Source organism: Sinocyclocheilus grahami, unplaced genomic scaffold (assembly GCF_001515645.1).
Source record: "Sinocyclocheilus grahami isolate Dianchi unplaced genomic scaffold, SAMN03320097.WGS_v1.1 scaffold613.1, whole genome shotgun sequence".
NCBI classification, from domain to species: domain Eukaryota; kingdom Metazoa; phylum Chordata; class Actinopteri; order Cypriniformes; family Cyprinidae; genus Sinocyclocheilus; species Sinocyclocheilus grahami.
Window position 1 is genome coordinate 557,982 of NW_015505792.1, and position 18,952 is coordinate 576,933.

The 18,952-nt window shown below is 37.9% G+C and overlaps 2 protein-coding genes across 2 annotated transcripts in view; one reads left to right on the forward strand and one right to left on the reverse strand.

Moving 5' to 3' along the window:
* Nucleotides 1-2,079: 2,079 nt before the first annotated feature.
* On the reverse strand, nucleotides 2,080-5,858 carry LOC107557656 (homeobox protein otx5-A-like). Its single transcript, XM_016241140.1, has 2 exons — nucleotides 5,640-5,858; nucleotides 2,080-4,510 (listed from the first exon to the last, which is right to left on the reverse strand). The coding sequence occupies exons 1-2, from the start codon at nucleotides 5,832-5,834 to the stop codon at nucleotides 3,899-3,901; spliced, it is 807 nt and encodes a 268-aa protein (XP_016096626.1). The 5' UTR covers nucleotides 5,835-5,858; the 3' UTR covers nucleotides 2,080-3,898.
* Nucleotides 5,859-17,711: 11,853 nt separating this feature from the next.
* LOC107557637 (mitogen-activated protein kinase kinase kinase kinase 5-like) overlaps nucleotides 17,712-18,952 on the forward strand; it is a 26,422-nt gene continuing 25,181 nt past the window's right edge. Inside the window, exon 1 of the mRNA XM_016241114.1 lies at nucleotides 17,712-17,852. Within this exon, the coding sequence (XP_016096600.1) occupies nucleotides 17,757-17,852 (96 nt within the window). The 5' untranslated portion in view covers nucleotides 17,712-17,756. The remainder of the gene's footprint in view (nucleotides 17,853-18,952) is intronic.

Sequence of the window (18,952 nt, forward strand, 5' to 3'; positions counted from 1 at the left end):
GATAGATAGATAGATAGATAGATAGATATATAGATGGATAGATAGATAGATAGATAGATAGATAGATATATAGACAGACAGACAGACAGACAGATAGATGATGGATAGATAGATATTCAGACAGATAGTCAGACATACAGATAGATAGACAGACAGATAGATAGATAGATATATAGACAGACAGACAGACAGACAGATAGATAGATAGATAGATAGATAGATGATAGATAGATAGATAGATAGATAGATAGATGATAGATAGATAGATGCTAGATAGATAGATAGATAGATAGATAGATAGATGATAGATAGATAGATAGATAGATAGATAGATAGATAGATGATTTATGATAGATAGATAGATACACTCTTAAAAATAAAGGTTCTTCACAGAGATGCTATAGAAACCATTTTTCGTTCCACAAAGAACCATTCAGTCAAAGATTCTTTAAAGAACCAACACTTTCTGACCTTTTAATAATCTGAAGAACCTTCTTTTGCCACAAAGAACCTTTGAGACTGAAAGTGTTATATATTCTTTCTATGTCTAATATTCACTTCAGATAGTTTGTGTTTCAGAGATGAGACGCGACTCTTCGATGATGATGATGATGAAGGTCACATTCAGGTTCATTTCTTCAAATCAAGCTGCAGGTAAATTAGTCTTAATATGTGTTTATATCTGTTTTTAAAGATGGATGAATTTTAATAAGTATTTGTTCTTGAAAACAGTAATGTGTGTCAACAGAAGTGTGTGTGTGTGTGTGTGTGTGTGTGTGTGTGTGTGTCTTTCTATGTCTAATATTCACTTCAGATAGTTTGTGTTTCAGAGATGAGACGCGACTCTTCGATGATGATGATGATGAAGGTCACATTCAGGTTCATTTCTTCAAATCAAGCTGCAGGTAAATTAGTCTTAATATGTGTTTATATCTGTATATAAAGATGGATGAATTTTAATAAGTATTTGTTTCTGAAAACAGTAATGTGTGTCAACAGAAGTGTGTGTGTGTGTGTGTGTGTGTGTGTGTGTGTGAGTGTGTGTGGGATTAGGAATCGATTAAAGGGAAATTGGAGGAACTCTGTTCTGATGTGTCTGTGTGGATTAGAGGGAAAGAAATGAATCATATTTTAAGTCCTGAGAGTCTCTGAGCCATATGCTCCGTCCATCCAGATTATACAACAAACACACACACACACACACACACTCACTCCTGTGACCCTTCCCTCCATCTCTCGTTTCTTTTTGCATCTCTTTCTTAAAGTTACACAACACACAGCACAACACATGATGGACAAACACGGTTTAATTTTAATTACAATGTGTGTGTGTGTGTGTTTTCATTCGGTGAAATAAAAAACATGTCCAGCTCATATTTTATTCAAAAATCAAAAGAAACAACTGAGAATCAGGAAAATAAAGCTTATTTTAAGACCAGCAAGATATTTTACCATTTTAATACCATTCATTCATTTACTTATTTATTTCTTCTCTCTCTGCATTGGGATTAGGAATCGATTAAAGGGAAATTGGAGGAACTCTGTTCTGATGTGTCTGTGTGGATTAGAGGGAAAGAAATGAATCATATTTTAAGTCCTGAGAGTCTCTGAGCCATATGCTCCGTCCATCCAGATTATACAACAAACACACACACACACACACACACTCACTCCTGTGACCCTTCCCTCCATCTCTCGTTTCTTTTTGCATCTCTTTCTTAAAGTTACACAACACACAGCACAACACATGATGGACAAACACGGTTTAATTTTAATTACAATGTGTGTGTGTGTGTGTTTTCATTCGGTGAAATAAAAAACATGTCCAGCTCATATTTTATTCAAAAATCAAAAGAAACAACTGAGAATCAGGAAAATAAAGCTTATTTTAAGACCAGCAAGATATTTTACCATTTTAATACCATTCATTCATTTACTTATTTATTTCTTCTCTCTCTGCATTGATTGTGGTGTCAAAATATATAACAAAATAGAATGACATAGAGTTATATGTATATATATATATACACTAAAGATATACTACAATTTTTTTTCTCCAAAATTCTATACTAAATCAGCAAAACCAACCTGTCTTGTATTTATGGAAAGAAATTATTTATTTATAATTCATTAAAAGTCTCAAAACTACAAGACTCTAAATGCAAACACAATGAAAAGCAGGACATTACAAACAAAGACAGAATCTAACATCAGAAAAGAGCGCTGATTTACAAACGAGCATAATGAGCCGATGAAAGCTCTGCGTCTGTGAGCGTCAGAAACCCCTGAGATTGACAAGAAAACAAACGCTGATTGTTGGCAGCATCTAAACGTCAAGACTGAGAGATTCTGTTGTTCAATTCCATGCAACTCGACACATGATTCATTCAAGTACAGCTTGACGTTTCAGAATCACAGCCGTGGAAATGACAGGAAATACTGAATGTGTCACAGTTTTAGAACAACTGTAGAAGAAACAACAGATGCTTGATCCAATCATAATATCAATTAAGAAAACATATAAAACATAAACGAAACATCTTCAGCTCTAGTGAGCGCTAGAGTTCACGTGTCATGTGACTTATACTGGAATCCCAGCATGCTTTGCTCCTGGAGTCTCTGAGTCTCAGGTTCGTTCTTCAGTTTCAAAAGCAGCTTATAGACAAACATTTGGGATTCTGAACGCTGAAACATCATCTAGCCTAATGATACACCTCCTAGAACAACAAGACTTTAGCAGTTCAGATGATGATTGTCATCGAACCGTGTTGAGGTGTATATCACTGTTTCACTGCACTAAACATTTGAGCGGTGTTCATTTCTCTATCATCTACCAGCTACACGTCATTCAGTGCTATTCATAAATAATCAAGACAGACAGTAAGAAACATCTCCATCTACACTGGACCATCAGCTGTACGTTTATCCATGTCGTCCAAATGGTTCAGAATATGGGCATTATGTGATCCACATTCATGAAAATAAAGGTTCTTCATCAATGGCTCCATGAAGAACCTTCAACATCCATGGAACCTTTCCATTCTACAAAAGGTTCCTTATAGTGAAAAAAGTTTCTTTAGATGATTAAAATGCTCCTCACACTAAGAACATTTTTTTATTTTAATAACTCTTCACTGAAAGGCTCTTTGGGGAACCAAAAATGGTTCTTCTATGCCATCACTGCAAATAAAACCCATTTTGGACCTTTATTTTTGAAAGTAGTGAGTTTTGGGCCAAATTCCATCAGTATTCAGTGTTTTAAACACGCCACTAATACAAGGCAACAAATTACCAGTAGGCGACCATTACAGTTTCCATTAAAACCAATACAATTCCCATTTTAACCATTAAAACCATTACAAGTTATATATGAGTGTTGGGGAAAGTTACTTTTAAAAGTAATCCATTACAATATTGCTATACTCCATGAGAAAAGTAACTAATTGCGTAAGTTACTTTTTATGGAAATGCGTTTCTTTTGAGTTACTTTTTGGCTGGGCTTGCTTATTTGTTTTTTTAGTAACAAAAAACACAAAAGATATATTTTTGCCAACTCTAAAGGCCCTTTCATACCAAAAGTGATATTAATAAGCCTCAAGCTGACGGAAAACAAAGTAACTCTTATTTGAAAAAGTAACTCCGACATTTCATTGTAAATTAAAAAGTAATGCATTACTTTACTAGTTACTTGGAAAAAAGTAATCTGATTACGTAACTCGCGTTACTTGTAATGCGCTACCCCCGACACTGAGGATTTCAAATTGTTTTCAGCAGATTCTTTACACTTTTCACACAAAGGTTCTTTGGGGAACCAAAAATGGTCCATTTATGGCATCGCTGCTAAAACCTCCCCACTTTGGAGCCTTTTAGAAGTGCAGCGAAGCTTATTCTAGATGCTCTACAGGACCTGGAACTTCCAGGAGTTCTGGTCCTTGTAGTCCAGGCAGTCCGCAGCGTTGAAGTTGAGCTTCCAGGCCGTTTGGTCTTTGTAGTCTAAGCAGTCGACGGCGCCGAAGCCCAGCGAAGCGGCCGTGTAGCCCTGCGACGAGAGCGAGGCGGGCGACTGGCTGAGCGCTGCACCCATGGGGCTGAGAGCGCCCCCTGTGGCCGACAGCTGCGGGTGCATGGGGGACAGATACGAGCTGCAGTCCAGCCCGGTGAAGTAGGACGAGGAGGCGGCGTAGCTCTGCCCGTAGGCCGGGGCCTGGGTGTAGGTCATGGGGTAGGCACTGGAGCGCTGCAGGCAGGGCGTGCTGGAGACCGACAGCGGGTCCTGAAGCGGAGAGATGGAGGCCGGGCTCCAGATGGACACGGTGGCGCTGGTGGAGCTGGAGCTCGGGGCCGGAGGAGGCGGAGGGCTGTAGGGGCCATTGGTGCTGGTGCTGGGCTCGCTGACGCTGGGCTCTTGGGCCGGAGACGACTTCTTCTTCGGCGGTCTGGGTTTGGTCTGGCCGCTGGTCTGTTGCTGCTGCTGTTGACGGCACTTCGCACGACGGTTCTTAAACCACACCTGCAAAACACAGACGGGACGTCTGTCAGTATCCCGTTCCAGTAGCCGACTGGTGCATGCAGGATGTGAGTAAAACTTTATATACTGTACATGTGTCCCTGCAGCACAAAAGCAGTCTTAAGTCGCTGGGGTATATTTGTAGCAATAGCCAACAGATTTTTTTGCACCCTCAGATTCCAGATTTTCAAATAGTTGTATCTCAGCCAAATATTGTCCGATCCTAATAAACCATACATCAATGGAAAGCTTATTTATCTCAATTTATGACTGGTTTTGTGATCCAGGGTCACATATACTGTAGCACCACCATTTAAATGTGCATTCACAGAAAAGAATCCATATGTAACAGAAATAAAATAAAAAAACAAAATACAACAATAAAATAAATCAAGGAAAGGCCTAGTGCTGCCATCATTGCTTTGCTTTTATAATTAATTTTTCTGATTTATATCAGGGTTGTACCATAACTTATTAACTAAAACTAAAAAAAAGAAAGAAAATACGGGGAAAAAATGTTAATCATAATAAAATAACATAAAAAGTTATCAAAGTTTATCAAAGTTTTATTTAGTTTAACTTGATGTACTGAACTAACTAAAACTTAAAATGACTAAAATGTATAAAAACTATATAGACATATTTAAAAACAACACAAACTACTAAAAATGACAAAAACAGACAACAAAATTATCAAAACTTTAACTAAAATTAAAATGAAAGCAGAAATTTTAAAAATAAAATCTAATCAAAATATTAACAAAAACTAAAATAGCTTTGTATAACAAATAATATAATATAAAATAATTTATATAATATAATATAAATCCCCAAAAATCTTTCTAAAATGTTATATATATATAACATTTTAATAATGAGAAGTATATTTTCTACTGTAGACCTCGACAGATAATTAAATATAGCTCTACCCTGAATAATGACTATAAACAACCTTTTGTGCATTGAAATAGTCCCATGGATGTTGAAGGTTGCATAGATGCATCATCATCATCATCATCATCATCATCATCATCATCATCATCATCAGGGGTTTAGATGAAGATAACCATGCAAACCTGGACCTGCTGATGTTCTCGAGCAGTCAGGTGTCTCTGGGCTCTGCAGGACTCACCTGGACTCTGGACTCGGGCAGGTTGATCTTGAGAGCTACGTCCTCTCTCATGAAGATGTCTGGGTATCGTGTCTTGGCGAACAGTGACTCAAGGATGTCGAGCTGCGCGCGCGTGAAGGTGGTTCTCTCGCGCCGCTGCTTCCGTGGAGTGTCTGATGATAAACCACACAAACACAGATAGTCTTTCATGTGCATCTATCCATCCATCCATCCATCCATCCATCCATCCACCCATCCATCCATCCATCCATCCATCCATCCATCCATCCACCCATCCACCCATCCATCCATCCATCCATCCATCCATCCATCCAATCTATCTATCTATCTATCTACACAACATCTACAGTATCTATCTATCTATCTATCTATCTACACAACATCTACAGTGTCTATCTATCTATCTATCTATCTATCTACACAACATCTACAGTATCTATCTATCTATCTGTCTATCTATCTATCTATCTATCTACACAACATCTACAGTATCCATCTATCTATCCATCTATCTATCTATCTATCTATCTATCTATCTATCTACACAACATCTACAGTATCTATCTATCTATCTATCTATCTATCTATCTATCCATCCATCATCTATCTATCCATCCATCCATCCAAAATATGTTAAAATATATAATCGTTTATTTGTATTAATCCACACGTAAAAGCATGAATTTATGTAAATTAGATGTGGTTTTTACTTCCATAAACCTGATATTTAATGACACGTTTGCTTAATTTCTTCAAATAGTCTTATATCTCTGTGGACTAATAAAGGAATTCATTGATTAACTAATATATGTGAGACGCGCATTACTGAGCCCAATCAGCAGCGCTGATTATGATATTCATCCGTGTTTACAAAGATCATTACTTCGCATTTGGCTAATAAACCCTCGTCAAAACAGTCAAACTAATAGACTTTCACGAAAAAAATCACCGTGATTTGAAATGTGCGATTATATGAATATTAATCCAAAATGTGTTTGTCGCGTTTAAAAATGGATTGAAACTGTCGATGTGAATATTCACCCCTGAGCTTATAGTTCATCATTCTCATTTTCATATTTCAAAAGCTTATTAGATATTTGTTTCTTGACCTAAAATTCGATTTTTAACGAAAAAAAGAAATGAAAATGGAATATAATGTTCGTTATATAAGCATTATCTACAAACGTAATATTTTATAGATTTACTCGTGATAGAATTAAATATCTTTAATAAATGGGCTGAGCAATACACAAAATACTTTTTTCTCATTCGAAGTAAGGAAAAGGAGTGTAAATCATAAACATAACATAAATAACATACAATAAATAACTCTACATAACGTAATAATATTAATAAAACTAAACAAAAAGTCAGAGCAGCAGATTTTGTTTTTATATTTATAGTAAAAGTGCGAACAATGCATTGTTGGCTATTGCTACAAATATCCCTGTGCTGCTTATGACTGGAACTTATGGAAAATTTTCCCACATGTTTTGTGAAATGAATATATCCCATGCATGTTAAATGTTCTCCGTGGAACCATAGATGCCAATAAAGAACCTTTACTTTTGAGCTTGACAAACATTTTGTAAAGAAATGGAAAGGTTCTTAAGAATACGTACAGCAGAAAAATCTAAAGAGCTTTCCTCCACTAAACACATGCATGTTAAAGCTTCGTTACGGAACGATAGATGCCAAATAAAGAATCTTTATTTAACGAGCTTTTCGCTGTTTAATGATTGCGTTCATTTCAGTGATCTGGGCTTGTTCTCTCTGCCGGTGTATGAAACATTTGCATAAATGAGGAAAAACCTTACGATTTGGACTCAGATTTGGCACAGAGGTTCATTCAGTGTAAAAGAGAAATACAAGTCCAAATAAATAGGAAAAGAGTGCGTGCATCATCTCAAATCGACGATCAATGACCTGAGACGTGTCTGTCTAAGCGCTGTATGATAATAGTTTTGTCGTATGATTGTGAGGATGTTAATGAGCGCGTGTAAAGCGGATTCTGCGCTTGTTAATTGAATCGGATTTCTTCTAGTTTCAAATCCACAGAAACTCTATAAGGGGTTTATCTGCAGATATAAAGAGACACAGACAGTATAACAGCCTCTGTTCAGACCTTTCATATCTCTCATATCTGTTTCAGATGTTCAGGCCGCGTCTCGAGCCGGCGGATACATCTTCATCATCATCATCATCTTCATCATCTTCATAATCATCATCTTCATCATCATCATCTTCATCATCATCACAGGCAGAATTGGGATTCTGGATTCTCGTCGTGTCTGTTGGGAAGTTGGTGAGTCAAACTTTTCATTTGTGGGGAAACACCTGTTCACTGCTTCAATGAATGTGTGTATATCGTGACGGTGTATGAATAATGTGACTGTGAATGACTGTGTATATCTTGCATTATAATATTGCATTCATTGAGTAAACTATTCACAGTGAGATATCAGCACTTTCTGAAAACTTCTCCCTTTTAATCTATATTCACCCCTTTCTTTAGAAATGCAAAAAAGTAAAAACTTTTTTTTTTTACAGAAAATAATTTGATGCATGTAAATATTTTAATTTGTTTATGTTAATTTACTATTATTTACATATTTTAACCAATTTAAGTATATGTTTAGCCAATTAAAAGGACAAAAACAAATAGATTTGGTCAAATTCTTGACAAAGTGTATTGTTTAAGTTTAAGTTAAAACGCTTTTTGGAAGTACCACAATATTCATTATTTTAATGTAATTAAAAGAGTCACTTGTGTTAGAGACTGTCTGTCTACGGTTTGTTGTTTTGGAATTTTTCTTTTCTTCTGATGGTGTGGCACTAGGACCCAGCGCTGACTGAAATTAAGGACACAACCACCACATAAGAAGCTTAGAGTATTTAATCTGCAGGGCCTAAACACAGACACACACACACACACACACACACACACAAACTCTCACACACACAATCTCAGACACTCACTCACTCACACACACACACACACACACACACACTCGCACACACACACACACACACTCGCACACACACACACACACACTCGCACACACACACACACACACTCGCACACACACACACACACACTCGCACACACACACACACACACTCGCACACACACACACACACACTCGCACACACACACACACACACTCGCACACACACACACACACACTCGCACACACACACACACACACTCGCACACACACACACACACACTCGCACACACACACACACACACTCGCACACACACACACACACACTCGCACACACACACACACACACTCGCACACACACACACACACACTCGCACACACACACACACACACTCGCACACACACACACACACACTCGCACACACACACACACACACTCGCACACACACACACACACACTCGCACACACACACACACACACTCGCACACACACACACACACACTCGCACACACACACACACACACTCGCACACACACACACACACACTCGCACACACACACACACACACTCGCACACACACACACACACACTCGCACACACACACACACACACTCGCACACACACACACACACACTCGCACACACACACACACACACTCGCACACACACACACACACACTCGCACACACACACACACACACTCGCACACACACACACACACACTCGCACACACACACACACACACTCGCACACACACACACACACACTCGCACACACACACACACACACTCGCACACACACACACACACACTCGCACACACACACACACACACTCGCACACACACACACACACACTCGCACACACACACACACACACTCGCACACACACACACACACACTCGCACACACACACACACACACTCGCACACACACACACACACACTCGCACACACACACACACACACTCGCACACACACACACACACACTCGCACACACACACACACACACTCGCACACACACACACACACACTCGCACACACACACACACACACTCGCACACACACACACACACACTCGCACACACACACACACACACTCGCACACACACACACACACACTCGCACACACACACACACACACTCGCACACACACACACACACACTCGCACACACACACACACACACTCGCACACACACACACACACACTCGCACACACACACACACACACTCGCACACACACACACACACACTCGCACACACACACACACACACTCGCACACACACACACACACACTCGCACACACACACACACACACTCGCACACACACACACACACACTCGCACACACACACACACACACTCGCACACACACACACACACACTCGCACACACACACACACACACTCGCACACACACACACACACACTCGCACACACACACACACACACTCGCACACACACACACACACACTCACTCACTCACACACACACACACACACACACACAGTGTATAGTGTGAGTGTGTGAAAGACTCTTTCACGTCTCGTATTGAGGTTTTGGAGCGCTGTGAACTCAGTCCTGGTGTTTTCTCTAGAATCTCGTCAAGGCCTCTAAAACAGAGCGAGAAACCCCCTGTAGATCTGACTGGAGCTAAACGTTCACCACATTAGTAAAGCTGCTCAAAACTAGAGCATACCTTGATCTCAAACTCTTCAGGCCTGTTCACGTCACAGAGAAGATCTCCAGCGCTCTCCTCTCTCAAACAGCAGGTCATGGCGCTAGCAACACTGAGGTCATGGGATCAGTTCCCAGAGAAAGCATGATAATATTCCCAGCTAACAGGAAGCATTCTCAGAATGTTCTAACAAGGTTCTCTCAAACTTCTGAATAAAAGTAACACTAATAGAACGTTCATTCAGAGTTATCTGGTCTTTAATAATGTTCTCAAAATGATAGCACAAAAACATTAGTTATACATCGTTTTTATTTCTTAAACATTTTAGTTGGACATTCATCTAACATTTACAAAAAAAATGTTACACTTGTTTCAGAATGTTCAAAAGTAACGCTCCCTTAATGAAAATGAAAACATAAAAAAATGAAACATTTTGAACGTTCAGTGAACATTCAGAAATAGCATTTTCTAATATTTTTGTTAGCTGTGTAAACCTTGAATGCAATTTGGATAAAAGCACCTGCTCGTGCATCAATGTAAATGTGTCTGAGAGAGTAATACAGCAGTGATACAGTTATGCATTTGGTAGATGCTTTTATCCAAAGTAACCCTCATTGCATTCAACGTTTACATCTCATCAGTTCATGCATTGCCTGGGAATCGAACCCATGACCTTGCGTTGCGAGCGCCATGTTTGAGCTACCGGAACATTCGCTCAAAATGTTCAAACATCATCTGTGTAAATCTGCTCTCTCTAACACCCTATCATGGTATTTACAGCACTGGATACACACGCATAACACACACACATACAGTTCAGCCGATTTGTCATAATATGCTTTATCTGAAAAGTAAGTATCTTACCTCGGGATAAAGAGGGGAAAGAGGCATTTGTAGTGAGATTGTGAGCAGAGGACACGACAGAGACAGACAGCAGGAGTGAAATTGGACGAGAAACACAGGTTAGTGTGAGGAGTTTGTGTTTTGGTGCACAGAAGAACATGTGAAGAAGCAGACGGACAGAGAAAGACGTCTGACAGAGACACACAGGTACGTGAGAGAGACGGATGAATGGATGGATGGAGGTCTGGATGAAGTGAAGGAAAGGGCCGGAGGAAGAGGGTGGGCGGGGCTTATTCTCCTCAGTTTGACTGTCTAAAACTTAATGCTTTATGATTGTTTATTAGTTGATTTAGTCAGATTCTCCAGACATCTGGATGTGTTAGAGATCCAGTCCAGCGTAATGTTGAGTATTCAGAGCTGTTCAGTTAGCTTTCAGTGAACTGCAGAACTAAAGTTATGGTTAGATCCTAATGCTGACTAGTGTAGGATAACAGATTAAATTTACATTTTTAAAGAATCTCTATTTTTTCCAATCACCAACACTTTTCTCAATACTTCAATCACTTTTTCAAAACTCTGCAACATTTTATTTTGATTGTGAACAACAGACATTCTGCAAACTATGAGTAACTTTGTAACTACATGTCAACTTATTTTACTAACTCTAACCTGCAGAGTTACTTATAGTTAGTTGAATGTCTGAAGTGGACTGAAAATAAAGTGGAAACCCAAAACTCTTCACACAGTTCTTCTGCACTGAAATAAATTCGCTGTAAGATTTACTTTAAAACAGTTTTTACTCAGAAATTGCTTGTAAATTTTACAATTAATTACAAAGAAATGGCAGGTAATGCATTGAATTAAATGTGAAATTGTTAAGTAGAAAGACTGAAATGGTAAACTCCAGTAATCTCCAGTAAATTACAGCACAACATTATTCCTGAGAATCCAATGAAAAGACTAACACTGTGTAGGTGTTCAGTTTTTGTAGTATTTCTTTGTTTAGATCTGTAATATATGTCACTCTGGTATTACTGTAGGAACAGATCAGAGCTGGGTAATATTGAGTTTTGTATTATGCAGGAGTTGAACTCAAGTTGATCAGGATTGTAAAGAGCATGTAAACAGGTCTGTAGCTTCGTTGAGTTTTGCTGTGTTTGTGTCGGAGTGAGAGAAGAGTTCATGTCATTTGAAAGATGTCTTCATTGAATGTATTTTGTGCCGAAGCGATGATAAATGATCCAGTTTATCCACACAGACGCTGTTAGGAGAGTTTTAGTCAAACTGACCTGAGTGTTGGGAAATGGAGTCTTCTCTTTTCTAAACCTTACATGCATCTAAAATAAAAATTTTTTAACATAAACTTGCAGTCATGAGAATGGAGTCATTTGGTGATTGTTTTGAAGACATTCATAGATGAGCTGATGAAGAGACATATGAGACATCTGGACTCAGACAGATTGATAATCCACAGCAGACAGCAGGTGGCTGTGTGTGTGTGTGTGTGAGTGAGTGTGTGTGTGTGTGTGTGTGGCTCATGCTCAATATTGTTCAAACATTTGGAATCATTAATAATTAAGAATTAAGAGCCGATCTCTTCTGCTCATCAAGGCTGCATTTATTTGTTTAGAAATACAGTAAAAACAGTGAAATATTATTACAGTTTAAACAGCTGTGAATATGTATTAAGCTGTAATGTATTTCTGTGATGCGCAGCTGTATTTTCAGCATCATTCCTCCAGTCTTCAGTGTCACATGATCTTCAGAAATCAGTATAATATGCTGATCTGCTGCTCCAGAAACATTTCTGATTATTATCAATGTTGAAAACAGTCGTGCTGCACAATATTTGTGTGGAAACTGTGATGCATTTTATTTTTCAGGATTCACAGATGAACAGAAAGTTAATTTATTTGAAATAGAAATCTTTTGTAGCATTATAAATGTCTTTACTGTCACTTTTGTTTAATTTAATGCAGCCTTGATGAATAAAAGTGTTAGACTCCATATCAGTCGATCTGTTCTCGTCTGATCTCAGCTCACAGTAACAGCTCTAAATAACAGAGAAGCTCCGTCTGTGATGTGAAGATGAACGAGGAGGCGGATGATATTCCTGTAAGTGACAATAGTGACACCAGCAGGGGTCTACACACGCACACACGCACACGCGCACACACACACAGTGAATGGGTGCCGTCGGAATGAGAGTCCAAACAGCTGATAAAAACATTACAATAATCCACAAGTCAGCAGCACACACACACACACACACACACACACACACACAAGCTGAACCAGCACAGCCTGGCACAGAGAGAAACACATACGAGACGTTGTGGAGACATTCATGACGTATTTCCAGACTTCTGCAGAATCTGATCTGATCTATCAAAAAACATGAACTAAAGCAGACCGGTTTAAATACATCAGTATCTGTTCACTGCAGGTACTTAAAATTTGTGTGAATGTGATTCATCAGATCACGTGTCTGTATCTGCTAAATGCTTATGCACTGATTTTCCAAACTATAAATCTGAACACTGTATAAAGCCAGGTTCAAAATTCTTGTTTGATTTTGTTGACATATTAGAATGAAATATTTTTATAGAAGGGATTTTGGATTTCTCTTTTTATCACTCCATAAATCACAAAATACTGTCAACAGAAAGAAAACAAATGCATTTTCGCCATGTTTTTAGGAATAAAATGTTGTATAAATCAGTGTGAATGAAATATGAACAAACCCTTCAGTAAAAACCTTCAGAATATAGATAGAAATAAAACTCTAAGTTTTGGTGCATGTAAGTTCTGCTGAAGTGGATAAAAAACTTTTAAAGATAAGTATTGTAAATGAAATCTACAGACGCAAATAGAAAAAGTGCAATAAAACTTGTGTGTATTTTGGATGTTTTCTTTCCACCAGTCTGAAACAATGCTTTATGAAAAGCCAAATAGCCCAAAATCTCACAGCTGACCACTGCAATGCATCCTATAGTGTCTTGACTAAATAATGTGTAAATATTTGGTGTAAAAAAAAAACCTAAAGATCTGCTCTAACGATTTTCTTTTTTTAAATACCTTTTTTAAGAGATGCAACAATTAAAAACATAAAAGTGCATTTAATAGTATGATTCATCTTATATCCAAATTAAAACGCTTTAATTTCATATTTGTTTGTAACATATTACAAGTTACATATCATTTGTTATCTGAAGTTATAGTTATTATCCCCTGTCAAACATAAATCCAAACTAATCTTAGTTCAACCAATGTGAAGTTAAAAATTGAACAATTTATGTGTTTATATACTGATCAGCAAATATATTTCATATGTACATGTGGCTCTTTGTCAATGCAGTTGAATCAGAACACAACTGAACCTGTAGCTCAAATAGTGCCATGAGGGTTTATAATAGACGCATTACTGTCAGAGTAAATCTGAGACTTTATCTGTCCACTGTAACCCGCTTTACGCTTCTGTGAACTCAACCTGCGACTTAAATGAACTGAGACTCACCGTCAGACATCCACTGGATCTAAACATGGAGCAGAATTTCTGCATCTCCACAGGGTTCTGCTCGATTCTCAACTGAACTGAAAATTAAGTTTAAATTACAATTCTATTATGCAATTTGAGTTTAATTTGAATTGAGGTAGCAATTCGGCAACATTAATGTAACAAAATAGAATTAAAATTGACTGAAGTTCAAAGAAATACATGTAACTGTCTTTTTAAACAAAAACTAAATTGGAATGTAGATTTGACAAAACCTTGATTTAAAATTGAGATTTTTAATAGAACTAGATAGGCCTAGATAGATAAAAAGATAGGACTTAGAGCTTAAGTCTTAAGAGCAACACAATTTGAAGGCAATAGTTTTTTAATATAATTTGTTAATGAAAATAGTAAATAGTAGTCAGTAAAACAAAATAACTTCTTTCATGTCTTCTGATTTTTTTTCTGGTATATCTGTGCGAGTTTTAATGGTTTATACGTTAAAACACTAATAAATTGTAAGATGAACATGCAACATAATCAAAATAGACAGTATATGGTGACATACTGTAAATAGTAGACAGTGTACAGTATGTTTTATGATGTGTAAACTCCAGTGGTTCAGAACTCGTCTGATTTTGTTGACATATTAGAGTTAAAGGTTTTTCCACTCCATAAATCAGAAAATACTGTCAACAGTCAGAAAAATGATACAAAAAACGATTTTTGCCATGTTTTTATGAATGAAAATGTTATATAAATCAGTGTGAATGATATATGAACAAACCCCTCAGTAAAAACCTTCAGAATATAGAGAGGAATAAACCTCTAAGTTTTGGTGTATGTAAGTGCTGCTGAAGTGGAGAAACAAACTCACAGCCTTTAAAAATATGCATTTTCACCATGTTTTTAGGAATAAAATGTTGTATAAATCAATGTGAATGATATATGAAAAAACCCTTCTATAACAACCTTCAGAATATAGAGAGGAATAAACCTCTAAGTTTTGGTGTATGTAAGTGCTGCTGAAGTGGAGAAACAAACTCACAGCCTTTAAAAATATGCATTTTCACCATGTTTTTAGGAATAAAATGTTGTATAAATCAATGTGAATGATATATGAAAAAACCCTTCTATAAAAACCTTCAGAATATAGAGAGGAATAAACCTCTAAGTTTGGTGTATGTAAGTGCTGCTGAAGTGGAGAAACAAACTCTTAAAACATGTATTGCAATTGAAATCTAGACGCAAATAGAAAAAGTGCAATAAAACAAACACTTAAATGTGTTTGGGGGATTTTTTTTCTTTACACTGGTCTGAAACAACACTTCATGGAAAGCTAAACAGCCTAAAATCTACAAATTGACCAAAGCATGAAAAAAATAAAGAAATTGCTAGTAAATTTTACAAATTATTACAAATAAACAGCAAGTAACACATTAAATTAAACATGAAATGTTGAAGTAGAAAGACTGAAATAGTATTTTCTTGGAAAACATACTCTAATAATTTTTAGTATTATCTACAGTTTAAAAAAAAAATCTTTTTTACAGTCTATTTTTAAAAAAGTGAACCAGTATGCATTATTCCATGCTGAACAAACAGTGTGTGATTGTGTGCTGATCCTGCACTGTCTCCTGCTGGTCGTGATGCAGCAGCTCCATTCTGCTCTTTCTGATTTTCACAATTGGATTCAGCTGCACATCTTTAATATCTGATCAATCTGTTGCTGTTAGAAGACTTCCACAGATATCAGAGAGACAGACACAAAGTTACTGGCTGAGTCCAGAAGCTCCAGTGAAGCAGCTGAAGCTTGGTTCTCTCCTGCAGCAGGTCAAGAGAGTTTCAGGAGTTCAAAGATCTTCATCATCATGAGCGTCAGGAGTTTCTGTGCTCTGCTGCATTATTGTACAGGAAGTACAGTCAGGCTGCACAGACGACACGCACTGATGCACTGCAGCACTGAGCGTGTTCAACACACACACACACACACACACAAAATACGTTTGTTTCTGTGATTTGTGGGGACTTTCCATAGACTTCTATTACTTTTATACTGACCAAACAATATTTTCTATCCCCTAACCCTAAACCTACCCCTTACAGAAAACCTGTTTGCATTCTTACACTTTCAGATAAACATCATTTACTATTTTGAATGATTTTCTCCTTCAGAATGTCAAAAATTTCAGGTTTTACTATCCTTGTGGGGACATTTGGTCCCCACAATGTACCATAAACAAGAACACACACACACACACCTGTCTCTCTCTCTTTTTCTTTCTCTCTGTGTTGTTTGATCCTCACACACACAACAAATGTTCTAAACTAAGATACTTTCACATTTGGGTTTTATGTTCTCAATCTCTCTCTCTCTCTCTCTCTCTCTCTCTCTCTCTCTCTCTCTCTCTCTCTCTCTCTCTCTCTCTCTCTCTCTCTCTCTCTCTCTCTCTCTCTCTCTCTCTCTCTCTCTCTCTCTCTCTCTCTCTCTCTCTCTCTCTCTCTCTCTCTCTCTCTCTCTCTCTCTCTCTCTCTCTCTCTCTCTCTCTCTCTCTCTCTCTCTCTCTCTCTCTCTCTCTCTCTCTCTCTCTCTCTCTCTCTCTCTCTCTCTCTCTCTCTCTCTCTCTCTCTCTCTCTCTCTCTCTCTCTCTCTCTCTCTCTCTCTCTCTCTCTCTCTCTCTCTCTCTCTCTCTCTCTCTCTCTCTCTCTCTCTCTCTCTCTCTCTCTCTCTCTCTCTCTCTCTCTCTCTCTCTCTCTCTCTCTCTCTCTCTCTCTCTCTCTCTCTCTCTCTCTCTCTCTCTCTCTCTCTCTCTCTCTCTCTCTCTCTCTCTCTCTCTCTCTCTCTCTCTCTCTCTCTCTCTCTCTCTCTCTCTCTCTCTCTCTCTCTCTCTCTCTCTCTCTCTCTCTCTCTCTCTCTCTCTCTCTCTCTCTCTCTCTCTCTCTCTCTCTCTCTCTCTCTCTCTCTCTCTCTCTCTCTCTCTCTCACACACACACACACACCCTAAACAGGAAATAAAGCGAGATGTAAATGAGGTGAGACAGAGGAAGAGGTTATGCATTCTAGAGTGTGAGTGAGTGTGTGTCAGTTTTCCTGCAGCAGTTAGCACACACACATACACACACATGATCTGTGCGCTGCTGTGTGTGTTTGTGTGATGATGGATGTTCTGGAGATCTCCACACGAAACCCTCAGGATGACTTTGAGATTCTGCTGCGGGTCGGTGGAGGAACATATGGAGAAGTTTATAAGGTACCTCACTCTCTTTTCTCACCGTTTCTCTCTTTCTGTTTCTCAGTCTGATTCACAGCTTTTAACGACAGGGGTTTATTATAGGTGTGTAGGTATTTAGAGCAAAAATTATGCTTCTCAGTTCAACTACTGTGTTGAAATAGTTTTGTGCTGTTTCTGGTAATTCTCTCACTTTCTGTGTGACATGAACGACAAACGAGAAACATTCAATCTGTTAATCACAAATACTTAGTTTGTTTCCTGCCTGTCTTTTTCTCTCTCTCTGTCTTTCATTTTTAAGGCTGCATTCATCCTCTGCCTAAAAATGTGTGTATCTCCTTTCACACTGACTCAGAGATGTGTGTGTGTGTGTGTGTGTGTGTGTGTGTGTGTGTACCTGCTTAACCATATTGTGGGACAAATTTGTACCCAGAAGTGAACTAAACCTGGGGAAAAAACACCCCAAACCTCCTTTTAGGGATGTTAAACAGTATATAAAACTTCATTCAAAGGGAAAACAATAGTGTTTTCTGACACCATTTTATAAAACAAGCCTTAAATATTGTCATTTTGCATCTCAAGTAAATGTCTTGATTTAAGAATATTTACATATTTAAACTAGAAGACAAGACAAAAAATACTGAGAAAGAACATCTATTTTGCAGAGCATTTACCTTATTTTATTACCTTATTAGGAACAAATTTATAACCTAAGTGCATGTTAAATGTATGTTACATTCATTTCATTATGCATTCATGCATCTAGAAAAATGCAGAAGTGTTCTGTGAGGGTTACACTATAGCATTTATAAATAGATAAACACAACTGAAGTATCCATTTAGAGAGGTGTGAAAATATTTTGGGGACAAATTTTTACCCAGAAATGAGTTAAATGTCCTTGTTTGTAAAAACAGTATAAAAATAAAGTAAGTGACATGTTTTTTGTGAGGGTTAGTGTGTGGGTAAGCGTTAGGTTATAGTATTTATAACTATGTGTAAAACAATATCTGTGACATAGTTTGGAAAAGGTTTATGCTATGTCCCAATTTAAAGAGAGAAGTGAGTGTGAGTGTGTGTGTGTGTGTGTGTGTGTGTGTGTGAGTGAGTGTGTGTGTGTGTG